Genomic DNA, 21,973 nt, shown 5'->3' with positions numbered 1-21,973 from the left:
TTCGCGGTGCGGTTTTAAAACAGTGTGCAGGCAGGTATGGAAGGTGATTAATGACACAGTAACGACGGAGGAGACATGTATGAGGGTTAATAATTGATCTGTCACAGAATAATCATGCTTGTACCTTGTTATGCTGATGTTTTTAATGGTGTTTGGTTTGTAAATTTAACCCTTATATAATATTCACCATTATATAAACACCATCGCTTCAGCCAGAAATGTTATCATTTCTCCTAAAGTGACCCAGAACACACAAAAATAGAAATATATCAACTTTTTTGTGCAGCTGATACACAGTGTTCATAGTTTTCCCATATTTATTTTTAAAAATTGTGTCACATTCAATAACATTAATTGAAATCATGATGTTATATCCTCCTGTTTTAGACAAGAATATTCTCTCTCTGCTCTCTGAAAACTCCATTAAGGATGAATCACCCATTTATTAATGACTGATGAGGTATTTGTGAATGAAAAATGGATTTATGGGCCAGAAATCTGGTATAGAGATTAATTATGAGGGGAGACTGTAAGGGATCAGAATATGAACAGTATGTGAAGGTTAATGACCTGCTGTACCTGTTATATTGCATGTTTGCACTATAAATCATGTCATCTTGTGTTCAGACGGAATGCCAAATAAATATTACAGGCAGCGCACTTAACGCAAGTTGAAAAAAACAGTCAGCTTGAGTGAAAAATCTGCACATATCTCAGGGTTTTATGAATCTGCTTCATAAATGTACGGAGACAAGAAGAAGGGAAATAACAGGAAGAACAAGAGTTCAGTCACAGACATTTCTACAGATGATCAGTGGTTCATTGTTAACTAGATTACAGCTAATATATAGTTAGCACATTATACTTCTTGGGATGAATTAACATCATTAATGGGTGAAATTCATGCAAAAATTTGCTTTGTTTTCTGTTTGAACACAGCTTTATGTGTCATGGTTCTGTCCCAGTCTGGCTCTGCGTCCCTCCATTCAGCCTGGTCGCCAGAATAAAACGTTGGCACTGTACGTTTCTGCAACCACAGAAACGTTGAATATCTACGTTTCAAAACGTGAAATACATAGCATATTAACATTTCAATAATACGTATCATATGAAAATGTCAACAAAACGTATCATCTCAACCCTAAACCTAACCCTAACCAAGTGGTCTTTGTGCCTAAACCTAACCAGACCTGAACCACAGCGTCATCACACCATCAAACATCATTATTCAACGGGTAGAAATGTTAATATGCTATGTTTGTAGAAATGTTGTTATGATACGTAATTCACGTGTTGAAACATAGATATTCAACATTTCTGTGGTTTGCAGAAACGTTCAATGCCGACGTTTTCTCCTGGCGACTGGGTTGCTCCATCAGTCCACCAGATGCCCTCAGACTGTCTCCCAGTTTGTTTAGACTGGACTGATAAGAGAGGCTGTAGATTATATTGAAGGACCACTTGAGATACTGTTGTTTGCTTTATTGACTCTCGTAGAAACTAAGTGTAAAAGTGAACTGAAACTCAGAGCAACAGTTGTCTTTCAGTCCAGTTTATGTTGTTATGCAGCCTTAATATGCAGATCACTCTGGTTCATGTTCATGTCAACAGCAATTTATGTTTCTAGTCTTTCTGGTTCCCAGGTTGGGAACGTAATGCTGAGTTTATTTGCTGTATTTGCTCAGTGTGACTTGTGCATTTATTTAAGTTATATTTATGTAATTCTGAAGAGGACATGATTATAGACTTTTATGTAACTCATGGATGAAGTTCTGTTTTTGACTTGTCCTCAGCTCAGAGCAGTGATTGCCTTTAGTGTTTTTCTTGTTTATCCTCCACACCTGCCCTGCAGTCATCCTCGTTAGCCCTGCTCAGCCAATCAGCTTCTTTCTTGTTCTCCTGTTTCATCTCTTCATTCCCCTCACTTGAGTTTCTCCAACCATCTCCCCACCTGCTCCTCATGTCCTCAGTTAGTATCAGGTAGTATTTCAGTCCTGTGTATCAGTTCAGTTTTGTCGGGTCTTTTGTTCTGTGTTGTTCAGTTTTGCTCTTGAGGATAAATAAAGACTGTTCTTCAGTTCATACCGCCTGCGTCGTGCACTTGAGTCTCCTGCTACTTACCGACGATATGCTTTACATGAAAACTAACCACTTTGCAAACAATACTACTGTGTTTAGAAAGTTTGAAGTATTTTGTCCTTCATGGCATCCACTGGTTTCCACTCATTTATTTACTATATGAAGAGAGACTCTGGTGGCTTGTCCTATTTAGTTTTGATTTTTTTTTAATTATTATTTTTGGTCAAAATTACATTATTATAAAGTAATTCACTGCAAAAAAAAGCAGTTTCATGAGTGCACTAAACAGAAATTAATCAAATGTAGGATATAGTAGGAAAAATATATCACTAAAACCTGAAAACTGTAAGGTGGGATTAAAAACATATTTTTAGGTTAAAAAATGAGGTTGGTCAAGATAAAATTAAAGGGAGCCTTAGTGATTCAGTGTGTGGATACTCATGTATTGCAGTTTAATTGATATTTGTATCCAGCCTCTGTCTGGCTGAGGTTTTGTGAATATGTAGACGGCCAATCAGAGCTTTTACCTCACAGTTAAAGTAGGAAGATATGGAGGGTAATTAGCATCAAATGAGAGAAAGTCTTGTAAAGATGCTGGAATTAAAACACACTTAAAGTGAAAAGGAATTCTGAAATTGAAAAGGAAGGAAGTTATAAACATATTGATGTAAATGATTGATGAAGATGATCAAACAGCCTTTAACTGATGAAACATCAGACTTTTTGAAGATCTGGGAATTAATCTGATGAGAACCATTCTGGACACATTGAAGATGAACTGAGTTCAATGTGGGATCATTAATGCTGATTAAAATACACAGACAATTCCTTTTCATATTAAAATGTTTCACATATTAAAAATGTTTGTCATTGTGTCAAACTCGCCAAACTGTTGACAGTTTATTTTCAATAATGATGGGTTTTTTTGCTTAATTATGATATCGGCTTTTCTCTAAATTATTAAAAAAGTCTCTAATAATCCAATTTATTCAAGTGAACACAGTCTGTTTGGGTAACAGTCGGGTCGCTCTCAGCTTACTTTCACACAGTGTGATGTATTTTTTCATGATGAGTCTCTGGTTTGTCTCTCGTGGCATTAATCACCCTCCATACTGTTTGAGATGCTGCTGCTAGGCAACAAACTGGTTTTATTGAATTTAACTTTATGTAAATTTAAAAGCTGCTCCACTTTTCAAACACACATCCCTGCTGCCACAGCGCCACCATGTGTAATGACACTATGACGGATATTTGTGAATATAAATTCAGGCTCATTATGCTAATTTTGAGTGGTTACAATTTCATAATTAAGTATTTAATAAAGTTTTTTTTCCTGCAGTCCAGGACAGTCCAATATTTTTAAGTCAGAAGCCATATAAACATACATTTTTGCACATTTCTACAAGTCTCTTTTACTTTTATTTCATTTGTGACATTGAAAACCCTGGAAAATAATATTCTTACTGAAGTCAGGCACCACAGAACCATAATTGTTTCATACACCGCACAACCCCAGAATTTGCCGTTCAAGAAAATACCTGTATGTTTGTAAAAATGAAAATAAAAGTTGCTGACAGCTCATCTGATTTGTCAGTGCACAAACTGTGAATTAAGTTTCCATATACACTCACCAATACAATCCAATACGACAGCTCTGCCATAAGTTCTACTTTTACAAAGCTTATACATCACCTTTCACCATTATCACCTTTCTGACACTGTCAACAAGAAGTGAAAATGGGTAAGCATCTTCAAAGTAGAATTTATGGCAGAGCTGTTGTACTTAATGCATTAGATTGCACAGGTATTCCTAATAAAGAGCTCGGTGGATGTATTTTGATGCATGCTATGCAACTTTAAATTTACCAAGTTCAGTTTACTAAAACAATAAACAGTGGTTTGCTCTTGTGGTATTATCATAGAGATGTGTTGTCAACAGTACTGACACACAAACAAAGCAGCAAATGCAGCCATGATACAAAATTAGACTATACAGTCCCACCACAAAATTTAAAAAGCTTTCTCCTATTGGTCAATCGGTTTTATATTAATAGCCTTATCAATACCTTCGTTCTGCTTGGTACTATTTATATACCTCATATCAGCATAAAATCTCTGAAATCATTCTCAGAAACCATTTCACAGACACAGCATCCCCAAACCTCAAGATTTTCATGCTCAGTACTTGCACATTGATGTGCAAATGTAACACCTGTGACAGTATTGGGTTTTAAAAGAGACTATCTGTTTCCTCCTCGACTATCTCCAATACAAAAGATCAAGAGTCTGTTCCTGTTGTTTTCACACCTTTTCTTCCCTCTTCTGTTTTAGCAGCGCACATGCAGTTTTTGTGGTGAGCAGCTGGCCGTGAGTGTCAAACCAAACCAGTGACTTTATCAGTCCAAAAACTGAAAGGAACATTGTGCAAGATTAATTAAATTGTGATTTATGCCGACTGTTATTCATAAAAGAAAAACAGCATGCATATCATGTTTTGGACTCAACATAGTTAAAGGACGGGTTCACGATTTTTCAAGTCTGTCTTAAAATCACAGTCAGACGCCCATTGTTTCCTGTTTCAATGAACATTGAAACAGGTTTTTCTGGCCACAATCATTCCTCACTGTTTATACTGTCTATTAGAATCCCTTCATAATGCACTTACAATGTAAATGTTGGGGGACAAAATCCACAAGCCTCATTCTCTGCAAAATTTATTTAAATGTTTATCTGAAGCTAATATGAAGTTTCAGCCTTCCAAAATGAGTCAAACCAAGTCGATATCTTTCTACGTTACAGTCTTTTCAGTGCTAAAGTCCCTCTTTTTGTCACTATACTTCCACCTGCAGCTCAACAGGGAAACACTGTCACACAAAGAGGGAATTTTACGCTAAAAAGACTGTAAATGTGTCAGATATCCACTTGATATGACTAACTCAGACTGCTGAAGCCTCATAAAAGCTTCAGATAAATGTTTTAATGTATTTTTGTGCAAAATGACTGTATGGGCACACTGTGGATTTTGGTACACTATCACTTACACCGAAGGGGATCTTTTAATATCCAGGACAAACAATTACAGCAAGCAAAAATTAATTAACCATTAAATACCTGCAAATTACTCAAAAACTTCCAGGAAATTATTATAAAATTAGAGGACCTGAAAATAAAGTGTCACCCATTTTGTAATAATAACAATAACAACAACAACAACAATAATAATAATAATGATTATGATGATTTTCTTTTAATTCTTATTTCTATGTAGGCTGGACTACAAGCGATCCGTTACATAACTGTATCCATTATAAAATTGCACATGGATGTTATTTTACATTCTCAAACTTGGAAACAAAAATGGGCCCAACCCAACATAATAACTGTTGGAAATGTAATAAGTGGGCACATTTCTACATGCTCTGTGGGACTGTTCCTTGGTGCTGCCCTCAACCAGAACCAGTACCAGCACCACCAGGTTTTACTAAAGCAGAGTTCAACACTTGACTGTCAGAGTAAATAATGTTCAAAGCAAAATGTGACAGACATTAAGGATGTTACATCTTAGAGAGGGTTTGGGGTAATGTTAACAGAATATAAAGAAACGCTGAAATACTGGGGTTGTTCTTTCTGATTGCCTTTGGCTTTTTGTTTGTTGGTTTGTTGATATAAATGGGTTCTGTGTGTTGTTTGTTGTTTGTCTTTGTTTACTTCTGTGTTTCTTCCCTTTATTTTAATGTACCACATTTATACTATCTGTATTTTACACTGTTAAAATGTGAAAATGAATAAAAACTTAAATGACAAAAAAAGGAATTATTTCTACTAATTTAGATACTAAATTGTGCAAACTTATTTTCACAAGACTGCTATGTTGTTTCTGCTGATCTTCTATCATGTTGTGATTTACAGTTGGAAAAGGCTTGTTTTATTCTAAATAAATATGATTAAATATTAATAATAAAGTGAAACAAGTATCCTTCAAGATTTTACATGGAATCGACTGTTAAAGAAGGAAAGATTTAAGCTAAATACAGACTTTGCAGTTAAGATAGAGAAACAATATTTCATTTGTTTTTTCACTGTGATCATTCAAATGTATTTTGCATTTGTTGTAATGTTATATTTTGTGTTCATTGGATAGTAATATCTACTGTATCTACTATATAATTCAGCTTCTGATCATTCTTGGTAAATTCCACATCCACAGATGGAAATGATCTGGTTCCAACCTGCTTTGATCAGTTTGTTGTTGAACTCAAACAGTATTTTGGCACTTTAATCAAAAATGTGAAAGTCCCTCAATATTTTAAAGGAAGTGGTGACTGTCCCCGTACTCAGCAGTCATATTAAAAACTGAACAACAACAACAAAAATAAGAACACTTCCTGATTAACCGTATGGATGAAGAAAAACAAATGTATGTGAACTGCTTATTTATAAATCAGGGGAAGCTATAGACGTTTTTTGTTATTGTTCTATCTAACACTGGAACTTGGTAAGATTAGTTGCCTACCTTGCATAGAGCAGCCTTCTCTATACCAAAACAAAACAAATTAACTGTTCATAGATATATTACATTGTTTGTAAAACAGTTCAAATATTCAGACTAATATGACAGGTAAAATAAAAACTAAGTTAATGAGACTGTTTTGGCTTGTGACCTCATAAAATAAAGCAAAGTCTACTTGGGATCTCTCATCACATGTTGCATTATAACGAAAGAGGACTTGTTTTATTTTAATAAGTTTTAGAGGCTTAACGAATGTGTAAGAAATATGTTTTTGTTTTTGTTTATTTGTTTCCTGATGTCCCATCCTGTCCTATCATCTCAAGACCCCTTAGATTAATCCATGGACCCTTTGCTGGTCCACTGTAAATACTCTCAGAGTAATTAAGCAAAATGCAAAAAGTGTTAACCGTTCCCACCCTGCCCTACATTTTACTAGAACTCTAAAAGAATCCCAGTGAATGGATTCTGGACTCCTCTAACTTGCACAAAGTTGCTTTTTACTGGTTTTGTATGACATCTTTGTTGTAAATAAAGAAAGTTTTGGAAACTGCGTTGCTAGTAGCAACAGAAGGTGGCGGTAGGCCGACTTCACCCAGGTTTGAGCCACCATTTATAGAACGAAGAGGATTACGTCATCAGCCTCTGGTCCAATCAACGCAGTGGCCGCCGTCGTAATCCCCGCCCACCAGAGAAACCGCCATCATGAAATCAAAAAACAAGAAACTGTCAGACGAGACGCAGGCTGCAGCTTCTCCTGTTTATAACAAGGTAAACTTTTATCAGCCGCTGCAACTAACCGTCAGACAGTGAGAGTTTGGATATCGGGTGACATTTATGTGGAGTTTGTTTCATCGCTTCACGAGGCTGTAAACGGTCAGTATCGCTGTTTCTGTCTGAGCTCAGAGTGAACGTCACTAACATTATTGTGGCTAACGTCGGTGTTAGCAGGCGGAGGCTAGCTGCAGACGTTAACGTTTGTCTTCTAAACTCACTGGCAACACATGTAACAACGGCTAACTAACCGACAAACACCGGGCCGGTACTAGAAGTGGACGTTGAAGTCATAGTTTATACCGGAGCCTTTCAACGGGCGACCTTAACGCGCGGTAGCTAACGTAACGATAACGCAAAGTTACAGCGCGCCAATCTGCACCGACGTTTATTGTAAAGGAATAAAGACAAAACACCATCAACCTGCACAGCATGAAGCACGAATTAAACCAAACAGGAGGCCGAGTATTTCCTTAGAAACATGCAGGTTCTGCTGCACATGCACACAACTTAAGGTTGAACTTAAAAGAAGATTCAGTTAATTTTAAATAGGTAAACAGTAACGGTTGTCAACCTGAGACATTAGTGCTCAGTGCATCTGTCCAAGCTGCCAAACACCGTTAAACAATTATGTTGTTTTTATAGACAAAAGCAGCAACCTGGTAGGACATGAGTTAAAATGACAAACGTTAAGACCTGACACAATATCAGAGCCCATAATATTGTTCGGCATAACTCTGATATACCAAACTACATATACTGAAGTGCCGGCAGTATATCAATATTATATCGATATCGCTATATGAGACTGGATATCGTCTTTTTGATGGCGTAAGTGTCTTTTCCAGGTTTTAAAAGCTGCATTACAGTAAAGTGATGTAATTTTCTGAACTGTTTTATTATTTGCCTTTAACCACTTAGTCATTATATCAACATTACTGATGATTATTTATCAAACATCTCATTGTGTAAATATTTTGTGAAAGCCAAAAAGTCCCTATAATATTGTCGCAATATCCATATCGAGGTATTTGGTGAAAAATATCTTGATTTTTTGATTTTATCCCTGTGGTGCAGCTCTAATTTATATCATATAATTAGTTCCTGTTTCCATAGTATTACTCCACCATAATGCACTGTTCATGTAGAGCATATATATAGAAAACTGTGTTGTTGTTGTTGTTTTTTAATGACACAAAATCATGTGTGGGGATCTTATGAGTGCCAGATATTCATAGTCTGAAGTTAGTCTCATTATAATTTCTGTGCAAGGTAACCCGCCCCAGTAATGGTCCTGCATTAAATTATAATTCAGTTAAAATTATGGTGTTCTGTTTCTGTTGAAACTGAAGGACAAGATTGAAAGTTCTTTATTTTCGCTGGAAAGTTTTGCTCTATAATAAAATAACACTTTTCATTTAATTCTAATATTACTTTATGTTTTTGGTATTATTATTATTACCTTACTTTTGTTTCATTTTTATTCTTCTATGTTGTTTTTGTTCATTCTTTGCATGCTTGTTTACTTGACTGATAAACAGATTCTGATTCTGATAAACTTGACTCAAGGTCCACTTATTAGCTTTTTCAGAATGTTCAGCTGCATCTCATTGGCTTATGAAGACCATGACGTGCAGCTAAAGGCCTTAAAAGATGCTGTTAAGTGGACTTTGAGTTAAGACTAATGTGTCAAACGACACTAATCGTGGTTTTATGTTAGTTTTTAATTTAGTTTTTATTAAATTGGCTGATTTCTGAATGTAATTTTGATCTCACACCTGACATTTAACCACCCTCAGGTTAACAATCCCGAAATAAAGTGACAAACTCTTGCAACTGTGTGACAGGTACCACGACGCACCTGTCACATACAAGTGTGAAAGATATTGATTCTGTTATTAAACAAATTAATACAGATTCTTAAATAGAGAGAGGATATTAACTTTTATTCACAGCGATAAAGAAGGCAGAACATCTAGGGGAGCAATAATGCTGACGTAAACTTGTTCACCTTCTTCTTTCAGGATTATTGATACTCAGACTGAGGCAAAGCAGATATGAGTGACGTGGCGGAGGAAGCGATGGACAGCTCTGCAGTGTCGGAGGAAGACGTGGAAGACCAGCAGGAGACGTCACAGGACGACCAGTCCAGTCTGAACAAAAGTCGCTCCAAAATACCCGGTAAAGACAAACAATTGGTTTATTGTTTCAGTTCAGTTGTCAAGTCAGAAACTGAAAACACTCCTGACATGCAGATGGAGCCTGTCTTTGTTTGTTAAACCAGTAATCCAACATTCACACACAGACACACACACTTTTTCTAACATTAATTTATTGAGGGAAATGATCCAATGTTGCATATGTGTGAGGCAAAAGTATGTGAACCTCTAGAATTACCAATTAATTTGAAGAGGGAAGGTGTTTCAATCAATGAGATGAGTCTGGGAGGCCCTGCCTTATTTAAAGAAGAGAAATCTGGGTTTTCACCGTCAAACTCTGAGCTTCACAACTCAGGTTTGTGGACGTGAGTCATGGCTCGAACAAAGAAGATTTCTGAGGACCTTAGAAGAAGAGATGTTGATGCTCTACAGGCTGGAAAAGGTTACAAAACTGTTTCTAAGGAGTTTAGACTCCATCAGTCGACTGTCAGGCAGACATCCATCACCATTGTTACCCTCCCCAGAGGGCTGAGCTACGAAGCCAGTTCAACATCACCCAACATATCACTTCGTTATCTGTCTTCACTGAGCCTAATGGCCGACCTGATAACCAGTATCATGAAGCTGGTTATCAACCAGCTCAGTCAGCTCTGAGTTTTCCAGCTACGAGCGCCTTCATGTGAAAGTGAGTGACATCATCAGAACTATGAATGAAGTATTGCATGATATGAGATGAAACTGTGACACCAAATACCTGCAAAAACTTTTGTTTTAGTGACAGAAAAAAGTCATATTCAATGAAGTGAAATGTAAACGAGTCTGTAATTATACAACAGAATAAGAAGATGTAGAAACACTAGAAATAATTTCCACATATTAAAAGTAGACTTAGGCTTAAAATACATGTAGGAATTATTATATATGCTTCAGTATAGAGTATAGAGTGAGTATCTATGCTATTTAGTTGGATGATGAAGAAACCATCTGAATATGTCACATAATTCAGACTGTTTCTGCTACTGAAGCAAAGAGTAGAAAAGTAGTTAATGACTGATGAGTCTCTCTGACCCAAATGTTGCATTTATAATCATGGAGCCAATTAACTGTGTGGTTTATTTTTCTAATAAAAGACAATATTTGTTTTTTTATTTCCAGTTATCATCACACAGTTGTCTCATGTTATTCAGAGGTTAAAATCATCACAGTCAGCTGTCACTGCAGGGAGAAAATCAACGTAAACAATTAAAATGCAGCTAAAATCATCATTATGTGTTTAGTGTCGTAAACAATCTCTCCGTTTATTAGAAGTTCTGTTTTAAACCCAGAGTCAGACCTGAAGTTACCTCGCTAACCCCAAATCTGTAGTACAGACCTCTGGAGGAGTCGACCAACTGCAGGAGTGTAATAGTCCAGGAGGTCCCCAGGTTAACGTCTAGGAAACTAAAGGCCTCTTGCAGTGGCTAATGCCAGTGTTCATTAGTCCACCATCAGAAGAACACTGAACATCAATGGTGTGCATTGCAGACCACTACTCTCCAAAAAGAACATTGATACTCATCTACAGTTTGATGAAGACCACCTGGATAAACCAGAAAGCTCCTGGAAAAACGTTCTGTGGACTGATTAGACCAGAATCCAACTTTTTTTTTTGCTTGAATGAGAAGTGTTACGTTTGGAGACGAGCAAACACTTTATTCCAGCATAAGAACATTATTCCATCTGTGAAACACGGTGGCGGCAGCATCATTCACAACATTACTACAACCTTCATTTTAAAGTCACGTTTAAGTATCTGAGAGTGAAGAAAGATTTCAGATTGATAGTTTATTGGATTTTTGGACCTTTTGTCAGGTGCTACAACACAAACATCACATCTATGCAACAACACTGTGTAGATATCAACATATATAACACAGCTGACACTCCACAGCTTTACAAAGCCTCTCATTCACCCACACACACACACACACAGTGCTGCTCTGCTCGGTGCAGTTTGAGATTTAGTGTCTTGCTCAAGTACACTATGATGTGAACATGAAGAGCAAGAGATCAAACCACCAACACTACTGTTAAACGGCCCCCTAATATACTAAAAAAAACTCACATTTTTAAAACATGTTGTATATAATTCTCACTGTGGTTGCAGCTGCAGGTGAAATCATCGAGGGCAAACGGGCGAAGAAGACAGTTGAGAGGCTCGACTTCCAGGCACCGAAGCAACGAGAGAAGCTCAAGATTGGAGATGGTAAAGTTTGCTGGATGTGATTAACTTCTTCTTCTTCTGCTTCATTTAAATTATGTGTTCAGTAATATAAACACAGTATTTTATTTTGTCAGTGTTGTGCAGAACTCACACATCTGCCGTTTAATAACGAGCCGTCCAGCTTTGTGCTGAAATGTGTATAAACACTGTCGGCTGGTTGATTTCCCGCCTTTTCAGGAAGTGGAGATAAATTAGGAGATATTCCACGCACCGGCTACCAGATCAACAAGATGAAGCCAGCTGATCTGAAACCTCTTCACGCCATTTTATTCGACAGACCAGGAAAGGTAAAAACATCTGGATGATATAAAACCCACCAGCACAGAACCAGAGACTCCGTCTGCAGAAGACTGAAGTTTAATGATTCTGGTTTTTCATTCATGACATCATTTATTACTGATGTAATGTGATGGTAATGAGCCAGGAGCATCAGGGAAGAGAGACTGTTCCCTTCAAAACTTCATATAAATGCGTAATGGAACAAGTATGAGCTGTTAACTACAGTCTCGAGTCTTTTTTTATAACCTCTTCTGTAAACAAAACTACAAAAAAAATGACAAATAATTGTGATTTCTAAACATTTGCAGTGAAGTAGAGATTATTATTGTTTGCTCTTTTAACAGATGGCCACAATAAAGAAGAACCTGCGTCTGTTTAACGGCTTTCCTTTTGACGCCGCCAGCGAACAGTACACCAAAAAACGAGAAAAACTTCTCAAGTGAGTTTCTGGGCAGAGACGCTTTCACACTGAGTCATCATGTGGACTCAGACGTTCAGAGTAGTTTTTGTTCAGTAACTCATCTACTCTGCAGAGTCGGTAGTTTAGACGAGTCGAGGATGATTTCTGTTCATGTGTAGATTAATATGCAGATAGTGAACCCTCGTGTTTAAATATGTAATTCATGTTAAATTGGATAAGGAGGATTTTTTATAACTGCTGAGATGAAACCAGTCTGTTATTGAAGCGACATGAATAAAAGATGTTTGGGGCTTTATTAAAATACCGTTTCATTAAAGCTCCAAATCTGCTTTGATTTAAAATTTCTTAATTTGAACGTGCTGCCGTCTGATGAAATATAACACAGCTGACTTCTCAATTAATTAGTATTTAATCATCAGACTTCCGTATGGATTTATACTATAGAGTTTTCAGAAACTTTAATGTTGTCATTATTGGTTTGAATTATAAATTTTCTCCGTTTCGTGTTTAGTTTCTCAGCTGAATGAAAGTGAAGGAAAGTTTGTCCTCAGAGGTGTAAAAACCTCTGTGATGAAGATGTGTGTTGAACCCCAGAAGATGAACAATAATCATTTGGGGGGTTTTTTGGGGGGTTTTTTTGGATGCAGGAGTTCAAATTTTACCAACAGCAAACTGAAAGTCGTCTGCACAGTTTTGGATCTGGAGAAGAAAGGAACCCACTCAGATCTGGTCGACAGGATCCTCACGTTCCTCGCCGCGCCGAAAAACAGCGGCAAGGTGAGAGCTGTGAGCTCGTTGGCTCTAATTTATCATCTGGTTATTGTCAGTGAATGTTTTTATAGAGACTGGATGCTGGTGTATAAACAGATAATGAATGTGAAGATAGTAAAACAGTAGAGCCACAGTGATTAGTCAGTTAATTAATTAGTTAATTGATTTGATAATAGCTTAATTGTTCACTTTTAAAGAAAAGTCAAATTTCTCTGGTTTTAGCCTGTCAAATGAATATAATTAATATTTAATATTTCTTTTGTCTTCACTGAATATTTTATGTTTTTTTACTATTTTTACTAACGGCTGGTAAAAAGGAACTCTGATCACCATTTTTCATCATTTCATAGACCAAACGATTAAAAACAATCAACAGATTAATCATTAGTTGCAATTACGTAAAATATTCATAAGTTATAATAGTTATAAAGAGATAAGTTGTAATAGTTTACATTAATAAACACAGTTAAAATGTTCTTAGATCTGCTTATAACTGTTTTATGTGTTGTAGATGATTAATTATAGGTTAATATTCTGCTTATAGATGATAAATAGGAGATAAAGTCAAGTGTTTTAAGTTTCTTCTCCTTGTGGAAGCAGCGACTCATCAGTCAAGTCGTAGAAACTGAAACTTATGTCTTGCGTGTTTCTGCAGCGTCTTCCTGTGAAGAAAAAGAAGAAATCAAAGAAGAAACTATCAGGCGACGACTCGAAGGCCAAAACCAAGAAGAAGAGCAAACCTAAACCCCGGAGCTCTTCGTCCAGCCCCAAAAAGTCCAAATCAGGAAGCAAGTCCAAAGCCATCGTCATGGACTCCAGCAGCGACGAGGACGATGACGAGGAAGACGAGAAGGTCGGAGCTTCAGCCGAGGCGGAAGGATCGGATACCGAGGAGAAAAGATCGGAGAAAGAGGAGGACCGGTCCGACAAGTCGGAGGAGTCTGCAGACGAAGAAGAAGAGGAGGAGGAGGAGGATGAGTCTGATGAAGATGATGAGGTGAGATTGTAAAGGTTGAGCACAAAACTGGAAACTATTTTCTGGTAAATCATTAAATAAACCAACTGTGACTAATCAGTTAATTGATTAATCAGCTGACAGAAAATGAATAGATTTTACTAATCAATTAAGCTTCTCAGATGTGAGGATCTGCTGTTTTTTATTGATTTGTTTGCTTATTTGTTTGGGTTTTTGACTATTAACTGCACATTTGAAGTCATCATTTAGCTGTTTTGTGATATTTTATAAACCAAACAATCAAGAAAATATCAGCAGATGAATCAATGATGGAAACAATCATTAGTTGCAGCATTAATATAAGATGTAAAACATATTTTTTTTTACCATCTCAAGTCTTTGTTTCATTAAGTAAAAAACTGATGATGAGTAAATGAAAGTTTTCTGAAACTTTGGGGCTTTAAATTCAGCAGCAGAGCGACATCTGGTGGTTAAAACCAGTTACAGCAGCTGCTCAGGGACTGATGCTCTACAACACCTCACTGACTTTACTGTTTGAATCTCATATGTGTGCAATAAAAGAATCTGCAGATTTAATAAATCTATAAAACTCTTGTTCTTGCAGTAAATGCACATTATTGTAAAATATGCTATATTTACATTTACATGCTAACAAATGACTGATAAATGCGTCCAAAAAACCTCCATATCAAATATTTTTGTTGTTTTGTTTGTTGACACTTATGTTGTAACTTTGGTTGATATTTATTAGAGGATTAGTTAATAAATTGATTAATCAATCGTCAGAAAATTAATGATCAACTATTTTGATACAGAATAATTGTTTCTGTTATTTTTCAAGCAAAAAAGCCAAATAATTTCTGTTTTCAGCTTCTCAAATATGACGATTTCCTGCTTTTCTTTGTCATATTTGACAGTAATTTTAAAAAGAAAAACGTTTTGGACTGTTTGGACAAAACAAGCAAATTAAAGACGTCACAGCAGGTTCTGAGAAATTGTAAATGTTTTTCAGGTTTTTAATTTGTAGACAAATAATCTGCAGATTAATCGATGATGAAAATAACAATTGATGTGATCGAAGATTTAAATATTATTTCAGTAGTTATTATCTGATGGAAATGTTTTTGTAGTTTGGACACACTTAGTTGAATAAGTGAATGTGTCCAAACTGTTGACTGATAAAATGATAAATCACCATATTTCTCAGTTATTATTCTCTTTTCTTCTTGTGTGTGTTTGACTTCAGCATCGTATCGTTTAACTGCAACAGTGTCAAACTGAATGAAGTGTTTTCTGAAGCAGCAGAGACGTCATCAGTCTGTATTAATCCTCATTTGACACAAACTCCAACACGACGTATTGAAACACAGAAGTGAAACAAGCCTCAGTAGCGTCTGCCCATCATTCAAAACTCAAAACTATATTCATAATAACAAATATGACACATTGATCTGGATGAACTCTCTGAGGGATTTATAGTTTTTAATCTACAAACTCTTTGTGTCAGTCTTCCAAATCAAAGTCAAGCAGAGGGAAATCTGCCTCCAAGAAATCTGCACCAGTGAAAAGACAGAGGACACCAGCGAAGAAGACGGGTCCTCCAAAAAAGAGAGCGAAGAAGGAAGTTTCAGACGAGTCCGAGTCAGACGCCGACAGCGAAGCCGATGAGAAGGTAAAACTGGAGACGTCTGATGACGTGCGGCGGCTCAGACGTGTTTCCACATTATTGAGCTGATGATTTTCTTTTTGTTTCGCAGCCCAAAAAGAAGAAATCAGCTCCAGTCAAACAAGCTGCCAAAACTAAGAAGGCCGACAGCAGCAGCAACAGCAAAAACAACACAAACACAGGTGAGATCACTGATCAGAGCTGCACAGGTAACTCCAGATCACTGGACATCATCTACCTGATCACAAGGTATCTGCTGCTCTTTAAAACTCTTCAAATACATTGAATTCACTTCCTCAAAGAAAGACTTCAGGGGGTTTTAAAACGTCTTCAGCTTCTTATCTAAAGGTCTTAACTATTGTCTCGTTCCTGCTGTAGACGGTAACGTTAGTCTTAAGTTTTTCTTGTGTGTTTGCGGCTGTCGGGAGACGTTTTACGTCTATAAGCTCCAAGTGAGACTGATGCTGCAGGAAGCTGCCATGAAGCTCGTCCTCTCACTGTGGACAAGAAGAGAGTTTAGGAATTATTCTTATATACAGCCAGGACGTACTGAAGAAACGTGATATGTCAATAAATAATTATTACATAATTGTATACCTGATTGTTCCAACTGGTTTTCTGTCATTCCTGAACCAGTACGACGGTGGAAAAGGTATTAAATCATGTTTTGATGAAAATTTCACAAAAAAACAGCAGAGAAATGATGTACAACGGAAAATCCTTTAAACATAATTTTAATTTTCTAAAGTAGCTCTTATCTACTCATCATCTCTCATCTGCACACACTATTTAACATCTGTTTAAAAAATGTAAAAACTGTTATTGTTAGAGTTGAATTATTGAATCATACTAGTTAGATGTTAAAGAGGATGGAGCTCATGTCAACGATTCATGGTCAAAATGATGTTTTATAAAGTTCCTGTCGATTTTCTAAAAAAGGATTGTTTACTTAAATCATCTCAGTGTCTCTCAGAGATTAACATTAAATTCTGAGGTTCTTGGATTCAGTCAACAGCAGCAATTTCATGTCTTTATTTAGTCATGAAACAGCCTGAACTCGAGTCCTTTGTGTTTTAATGTAGAAGAAGTAACAGTAACTGTAAACTGTAGATTAGCTGCAGGTGTTAATGTGTCTGTTAGTCCGTGTTATCCCTGTGACATTTACATTATTCTTTTTATGGCTTCCAAAGTTTTACTACAGTTTCCTCTAATTTTTCTGTGTCCTCCTCCCTACAGCAGAGGACAGTTCAGACGACGACGAGCCGCTCATTAAGATGATAAAGAAATCGCCGACTGATGAGCAGCTGAAGGAGACGGTCCAAAGTCTTCTGAAGGAGGCTGATCTGGAGGAGATGACCATGAAACAGATCTGCCAGAGGGTAAGACGATGTCCATTTCACTCCCATTTCTCACCTCTCACAGTAAACTGGTGCTTTAATATCCAAAAACAGAGTTTCTGGAACATGGTCACTAGAGTGAATAAATCTGAGGACTGAGCATGAGTGAAGAGCTGCTCAGCAGGCAGGCAGAGTAGTTCTGTGTAAAGCGGACGCCACTGAGCATGTGCAGGAACACTGCTCTGTTTACAGCTTCACTAACTGGTTGTGTTACACATCACAACCTCTGGACTGTATTACATTGCAGAGAACTTATACAGAACTACTCTCTAGAGACTGAAAACATGATCACTGTTATTAATCTTTGGAGCCGTTTCTAAACAAACTAACGAGACTAAACTCTTCATGATGAAGGATCATGTGACCCAGTGCAGCGGTCTTTCTGGACAACAACAGATCAATAAGATATATCAGGCTTTGATACACATACAACACTTGTTAGTAGATCAGTTCATTGTTGGTTTGGATCCAAATATGAGATTTGTTGACAAGAAGAAAAATATAAAATCACCAGACTGGTCATTTATACTTTTACAGAGTTTAAAAGAGTTGAGCTTTCACTGTTGTGGAAATTTTCTCTGGAGAAAGAAGAAGCACATGGAGACATAAAGAAAGCCTTAAACATTGTTACTTGTTGACGCAGTTGTAAACACTGTACAATCCATCACATCATCAGTAACAATTATACAAATGTCCAAACACAAACAAAAATACAATCATCTTGTATTTGTGGAGAGAAAGCTTGTTGTTCAGCTGGTCCTTTCCCTAAAGATTGTGAACTCAAACTAGACAGCTTTATACGTCTCCAGAAGCAAAGCTAAAAACAGTCTGGTCCCTAAATGGGGACCAGACTGGGGGGACACAAACCGTTACACCTTCTTACAAACAAGTATGGTCTCTAAAACAGCAGGCTTAAGACAAAGATATCTCTAGCTAACCCCAGAGGTCAGCAAGCAACCCTCAGATAGAAACAGGTTCAAGAGTTCAACTAGCCTAGGTGGTGATATCTTCACCAACATGTGTCCCCAAAATGACAATGACATTACATCACATTCAGTTGATAACAAACATCGACTCCTTAGTTTGAAAACATTTGTAACATATATATACAAAAGATTTATAAAATGATAACCTACTATTCAATTTTCTTTCCCATCATTCCTTTCTGTCTTTCAGGTGTTTGACACATATCCAGACCACGACCTGACCAGCAGGAAGGACTACATCAAACAGACAGTCAAGTCTGTGAGTATCATCACACACACACACACACACACACACACACACATTTAACTCTCTACCTGTATTATGGTGTTTGGTATACGTACAGACTTTAAGTGTGCTCTTAATGTCACTCACTTCCACGAATCCATTTTTTAGTCATTTACCTGAAATTTTCTTATTGATTTGAACTTGACAAATAATCATAACCTGAAAATATACAACTCTATTTTATTATCTACTGCCTCACTTTAAACATCTTGTTCTGATTTTCAGTTTTTTTCTTGTTCTAATGTCATTGTTTGATCTACTTAACACATTATTAAATTTTAATAACTTAGCCTACAGAAAATGATCAACAGTTGTTATTTTGAGTCAGTAAATCATTGAAGTCATTTATTAATGTAAAAATACAGAACATCCTCTGGTTTCAGTCTATTAAATGTTACGTTAACTCTATAATGAAGTTATAAGCAGATGTGTTTATTAATGTATTTGTCAACAGTTATAACTTCATACCTGCTGAATAAAAACAGATAATAAAACAATATAGTAAAACACTGTGTTTACCTGTCATTATATCTGCTTATAACAACATTATATTGTTCATTAAATTGTGTTAATTTAATATTCAATGTTTATATGCTGCTCATTAATGCTAGATATGGGCACTTAAAGTAAAATGTGTATTATTTTAAACTGAATATCTTTTGAATTTTGGACAAAAGGATTTGAAGATGTCGCCTTGAACTCTGGGAAACATTTTCACCATTTCTTTTGATATTTTATTGACTATAAAGAGATTTATTGATAAAGAAAATAATACATTTAGCTGCTGTTAACTTTCAGTTGTGTCGGAGTCGCGTTAAGTTACTGCTGATGAAAAACATTTCCTGCTGCTTCATAATAAAAGCTTTCCACTGACAAACTAACTGAAGGCTTTTATTATGAAGAACTTACAGGAAATTAAATGTGTATATCCAGTTTTACAGCTGTGATTTTGACAACTAGTCACAGCCGTGATGTGTTCAGCCTGCTGCTTTTCAACACAAGACAAGTGTGTCATCAAGTCAGTATACGTGTGTAGAAAAGGCCAAACTGAGAAAAATGCAATTCCTGGTTCATCCAGCAGAGGTCGATAAAAATCACAGATTGCTTGATGATGATTCCTGTGCAGAGTATCTGCACATCTTAAAGTCTTTATTTCTATTTTTATTTTTTCCAAATTTATAAAAAGTAACTATGCTCTATTTTTTGCTGAAAATGTTGTGGGTTTTTTCTACATCAAAAGGCTGTTTACATCTTTTCAATTAAAAAAAATCACCAAATTGTCATTTATCAAAGGGTGGCCAGACATTAGCATACAACTGAATCAGTTTGAGCTTTTTGTGAATAATAACCAGCACAGTCTGTTAGTTGCAGCCCTGATCATGCTAACATGCTAACATGCTAACATGCTGATATTAGGCAGGTGGAACCATTTTCTTAGTTTTGCAAATAAAAGTTGTAATCTGATGGCGGAGCGAGATGAAAACCAGACGAAGTCAGTGAACAGTGATGCATCCAGCTGTTGAGATATAAACATGTTAGATTTGAGTATCTGGAAACTTGTGATGGACATTTTCCTACAGATTGTTGACATTTTATAAACCAAACAATGAATTGATCTAATCTAGACAATAATCTGTAGGTTAAACAATAGTTCAAATAATGAGTTGTAGCCCGATTATTTATAAAATATTCTCAGGTTGACATAAACAAACAATATTACAACATATTTGAATATCTGAAATGTTATTTATAGAAGATTATATCCATAATCATCCACATTGAGGTTGATTAGTAGCTGTAAAGCTTTCTTATATTACTGCAGTTATTCAGAATAATATTTTGTTGGTTTTTCTTCATGCTTCTTTAAATGTTTCCTCACAGCTCATCACATGAAGATCTGAAGAATAAAGTCGACGTGAATCACTGCAAAACTTCACGAGGGACAAACTTCAGCAGGAATGACTGAAAAGCTTTTTTTCATTTGTTTCATATCATGTTTTGTTTTCATACAAAGTTGTTTTATACATAATTATTTTTGTTTTTTTTATTAATGTTCGACTCGTGTAGGTTTTCAGGTCAACTCAACAGAGTTAATCATTAACATTTTTTAGAGTTCTCAGGCACACGTTTCGTGCCTTCAGTCGAGTCCAAAGCAAAGTTCGATTTGCAAAAAAATAAAATAAAATTCAAAACAAGTTGAAAACATCAGATTTCTTACATGAACGGTGATTTATCAAAGTTCAAACTGACATTTTATTTTATGGCTGTTGGTCGACTTTCAGTCATGTTTTGGTAGAAAAGACAGGAAACAGTCAGAGAATTGTCTTTATTAATGAATCAGTTCAACAATCTGCTTTGTTTTATAGATTAATTCTCCTGCTTTACTTCCTGTGAAGATGATTTAATGCAGTTTGTGTTCATCAGAAATCCTCAAAGAAAACCTTTTGTGTCTGAAATGATTCAGTCGATGTTTTGCAGGTCAAAATGAAGAGCAGTGGTTTGGATGTTAATTTCTTTTTTTTTTAATTTAAAACACAGTTTGCCAAATCTGATCTTTGCTTTTAACTCACAACTTCTGGCTTTTTAATTAGCTAAAACTATTTTTGATTAACAACCATTTCAAGTCTTTATTTTGTTGTTGATGAAGACTTTCTGTTTCTGGATTTTTGTTCTTTGTTTTGGTTGTTCTGTCAAATATTAATTTACAATTTAAAATCCTCAAATGAATTGTACTAAGTAATTTACTTACTGATTAAAATTGTACTTTTTTTGAACAAAACTGTCTCAATGTGTCCAAAAACATCTATTTGGTTCCTGATTCAAACACAGCTGTGATTTACAACATGAGATCATTTTGCTTCTCTTGTTTTGACACTTTTAACAAATCAAAACAGACGCCTCGAATATAGAACTCAACTTTATCCACATTTTTTATAGAAGTAAGAAAATAATATAGATTTAACTGTAAGTAGTTGCAAATCTGCTTTGAGTTTTTACTGAAACATAAAGTTCAGTTTTATTTGTTGCTTTTATGATTTTTCTCAGTTTGTCTCAGTTGAGACCTAAATTGAAAATTATTAAATATAAATATTCTGTGCAAAAATGTATTTCAAAGTTTATCTGAAGCTAATATGAAGCTTCAGCGTCCAAATGAGTCAAATCAAGTAGATATCTTTCAACGTTACAGTCTTTTTAGTGCCAAAGTTCCTCTTTTTGTTACTATACTTCCACCTGCAGCTCAACAGGGAAACACTGTCCGAGGAAACACAAAATTTGATGCTAAAAAGACTGTAAATGTGTCAGATATCCACTTGATATGACTAACTCAGACTGCTGAAGCTGAATAGAAGCTTCACAGAGACTTTTAAATGACTGTGTGGACACACTGGTTTTTGGCCTCCATCACTTA

The 21,973-nt window shown here is 36.0% G+C and overlaps 1 protein-coding gene across 3 annotated transcripts; it reads left to right on the top strand.

The window, feature by feature from the left end:
• The first annotated feature begins 7,241 nt into the window (after positions 1-7,241).
• dek (DEK proto-oncogene) lies at positions 7,242-21,343 on the top strand. Of its 3 annotated transcripts, none has more exons than XM_067600392.1 (12): positions 7,242-7,357; positions 9,385-9,541; positions 11,666-11,764; positions 11,960-12,069; positions 12,406-12,500; positions 13,130-13,259; positions 13,909-14,250; positions 15,737-15,901; positions 15,987-16,077; positions 17,132-17,274; positions 18,469-18,537; positions 20,446-21,343. In XM_067600392.1, exons 2-12 carry the CDS (start codon positions 9,418-9,420, stop codon positions 20,455-20,457), a joined length of 1,380 nt encoding a protein of 459 aa, XP_067456493.1. In that variant the 5' UTR covers positions 7,242-7,357; positions 9,385-9,417; the 3' UTR covers positions 20,458-21,343. The 3 variants fall into 3 exon arrangements, with proteins under 3 accessions (XP_067456493.1, XP_067456494.1, XP_067456491.1); XM_067600393.1 differs by having other exon boundaries at positions 7,293-7,462; positions 17,135-17,274; XM_067600390.1 differs by having other exon boundaries at positions 7,293-7,462.
• Positions 21,344-21,973: the final 630 nt, after the last annotated feature.

The sequence above is a fragment of the Thunnus thynnus genome, chromosome 10, assembly GCF_963924715.1.
Source record: "Thunnus thynnus chromosome 10, fThuThy2.1, whole genome shotgun sequence".
Classification (NCBI taxonomy): Eukaryota; Metazoa; Chordata; class Actinopteri; order Scombriformes; family Scombridae; genus Thunnus; species Thunnus thynnus.
The sequence above is the reverse complement of the archived record's forward strand: the minus strand, read 5'-3'. Positions and strand labels throughout refer to the sequence as shown.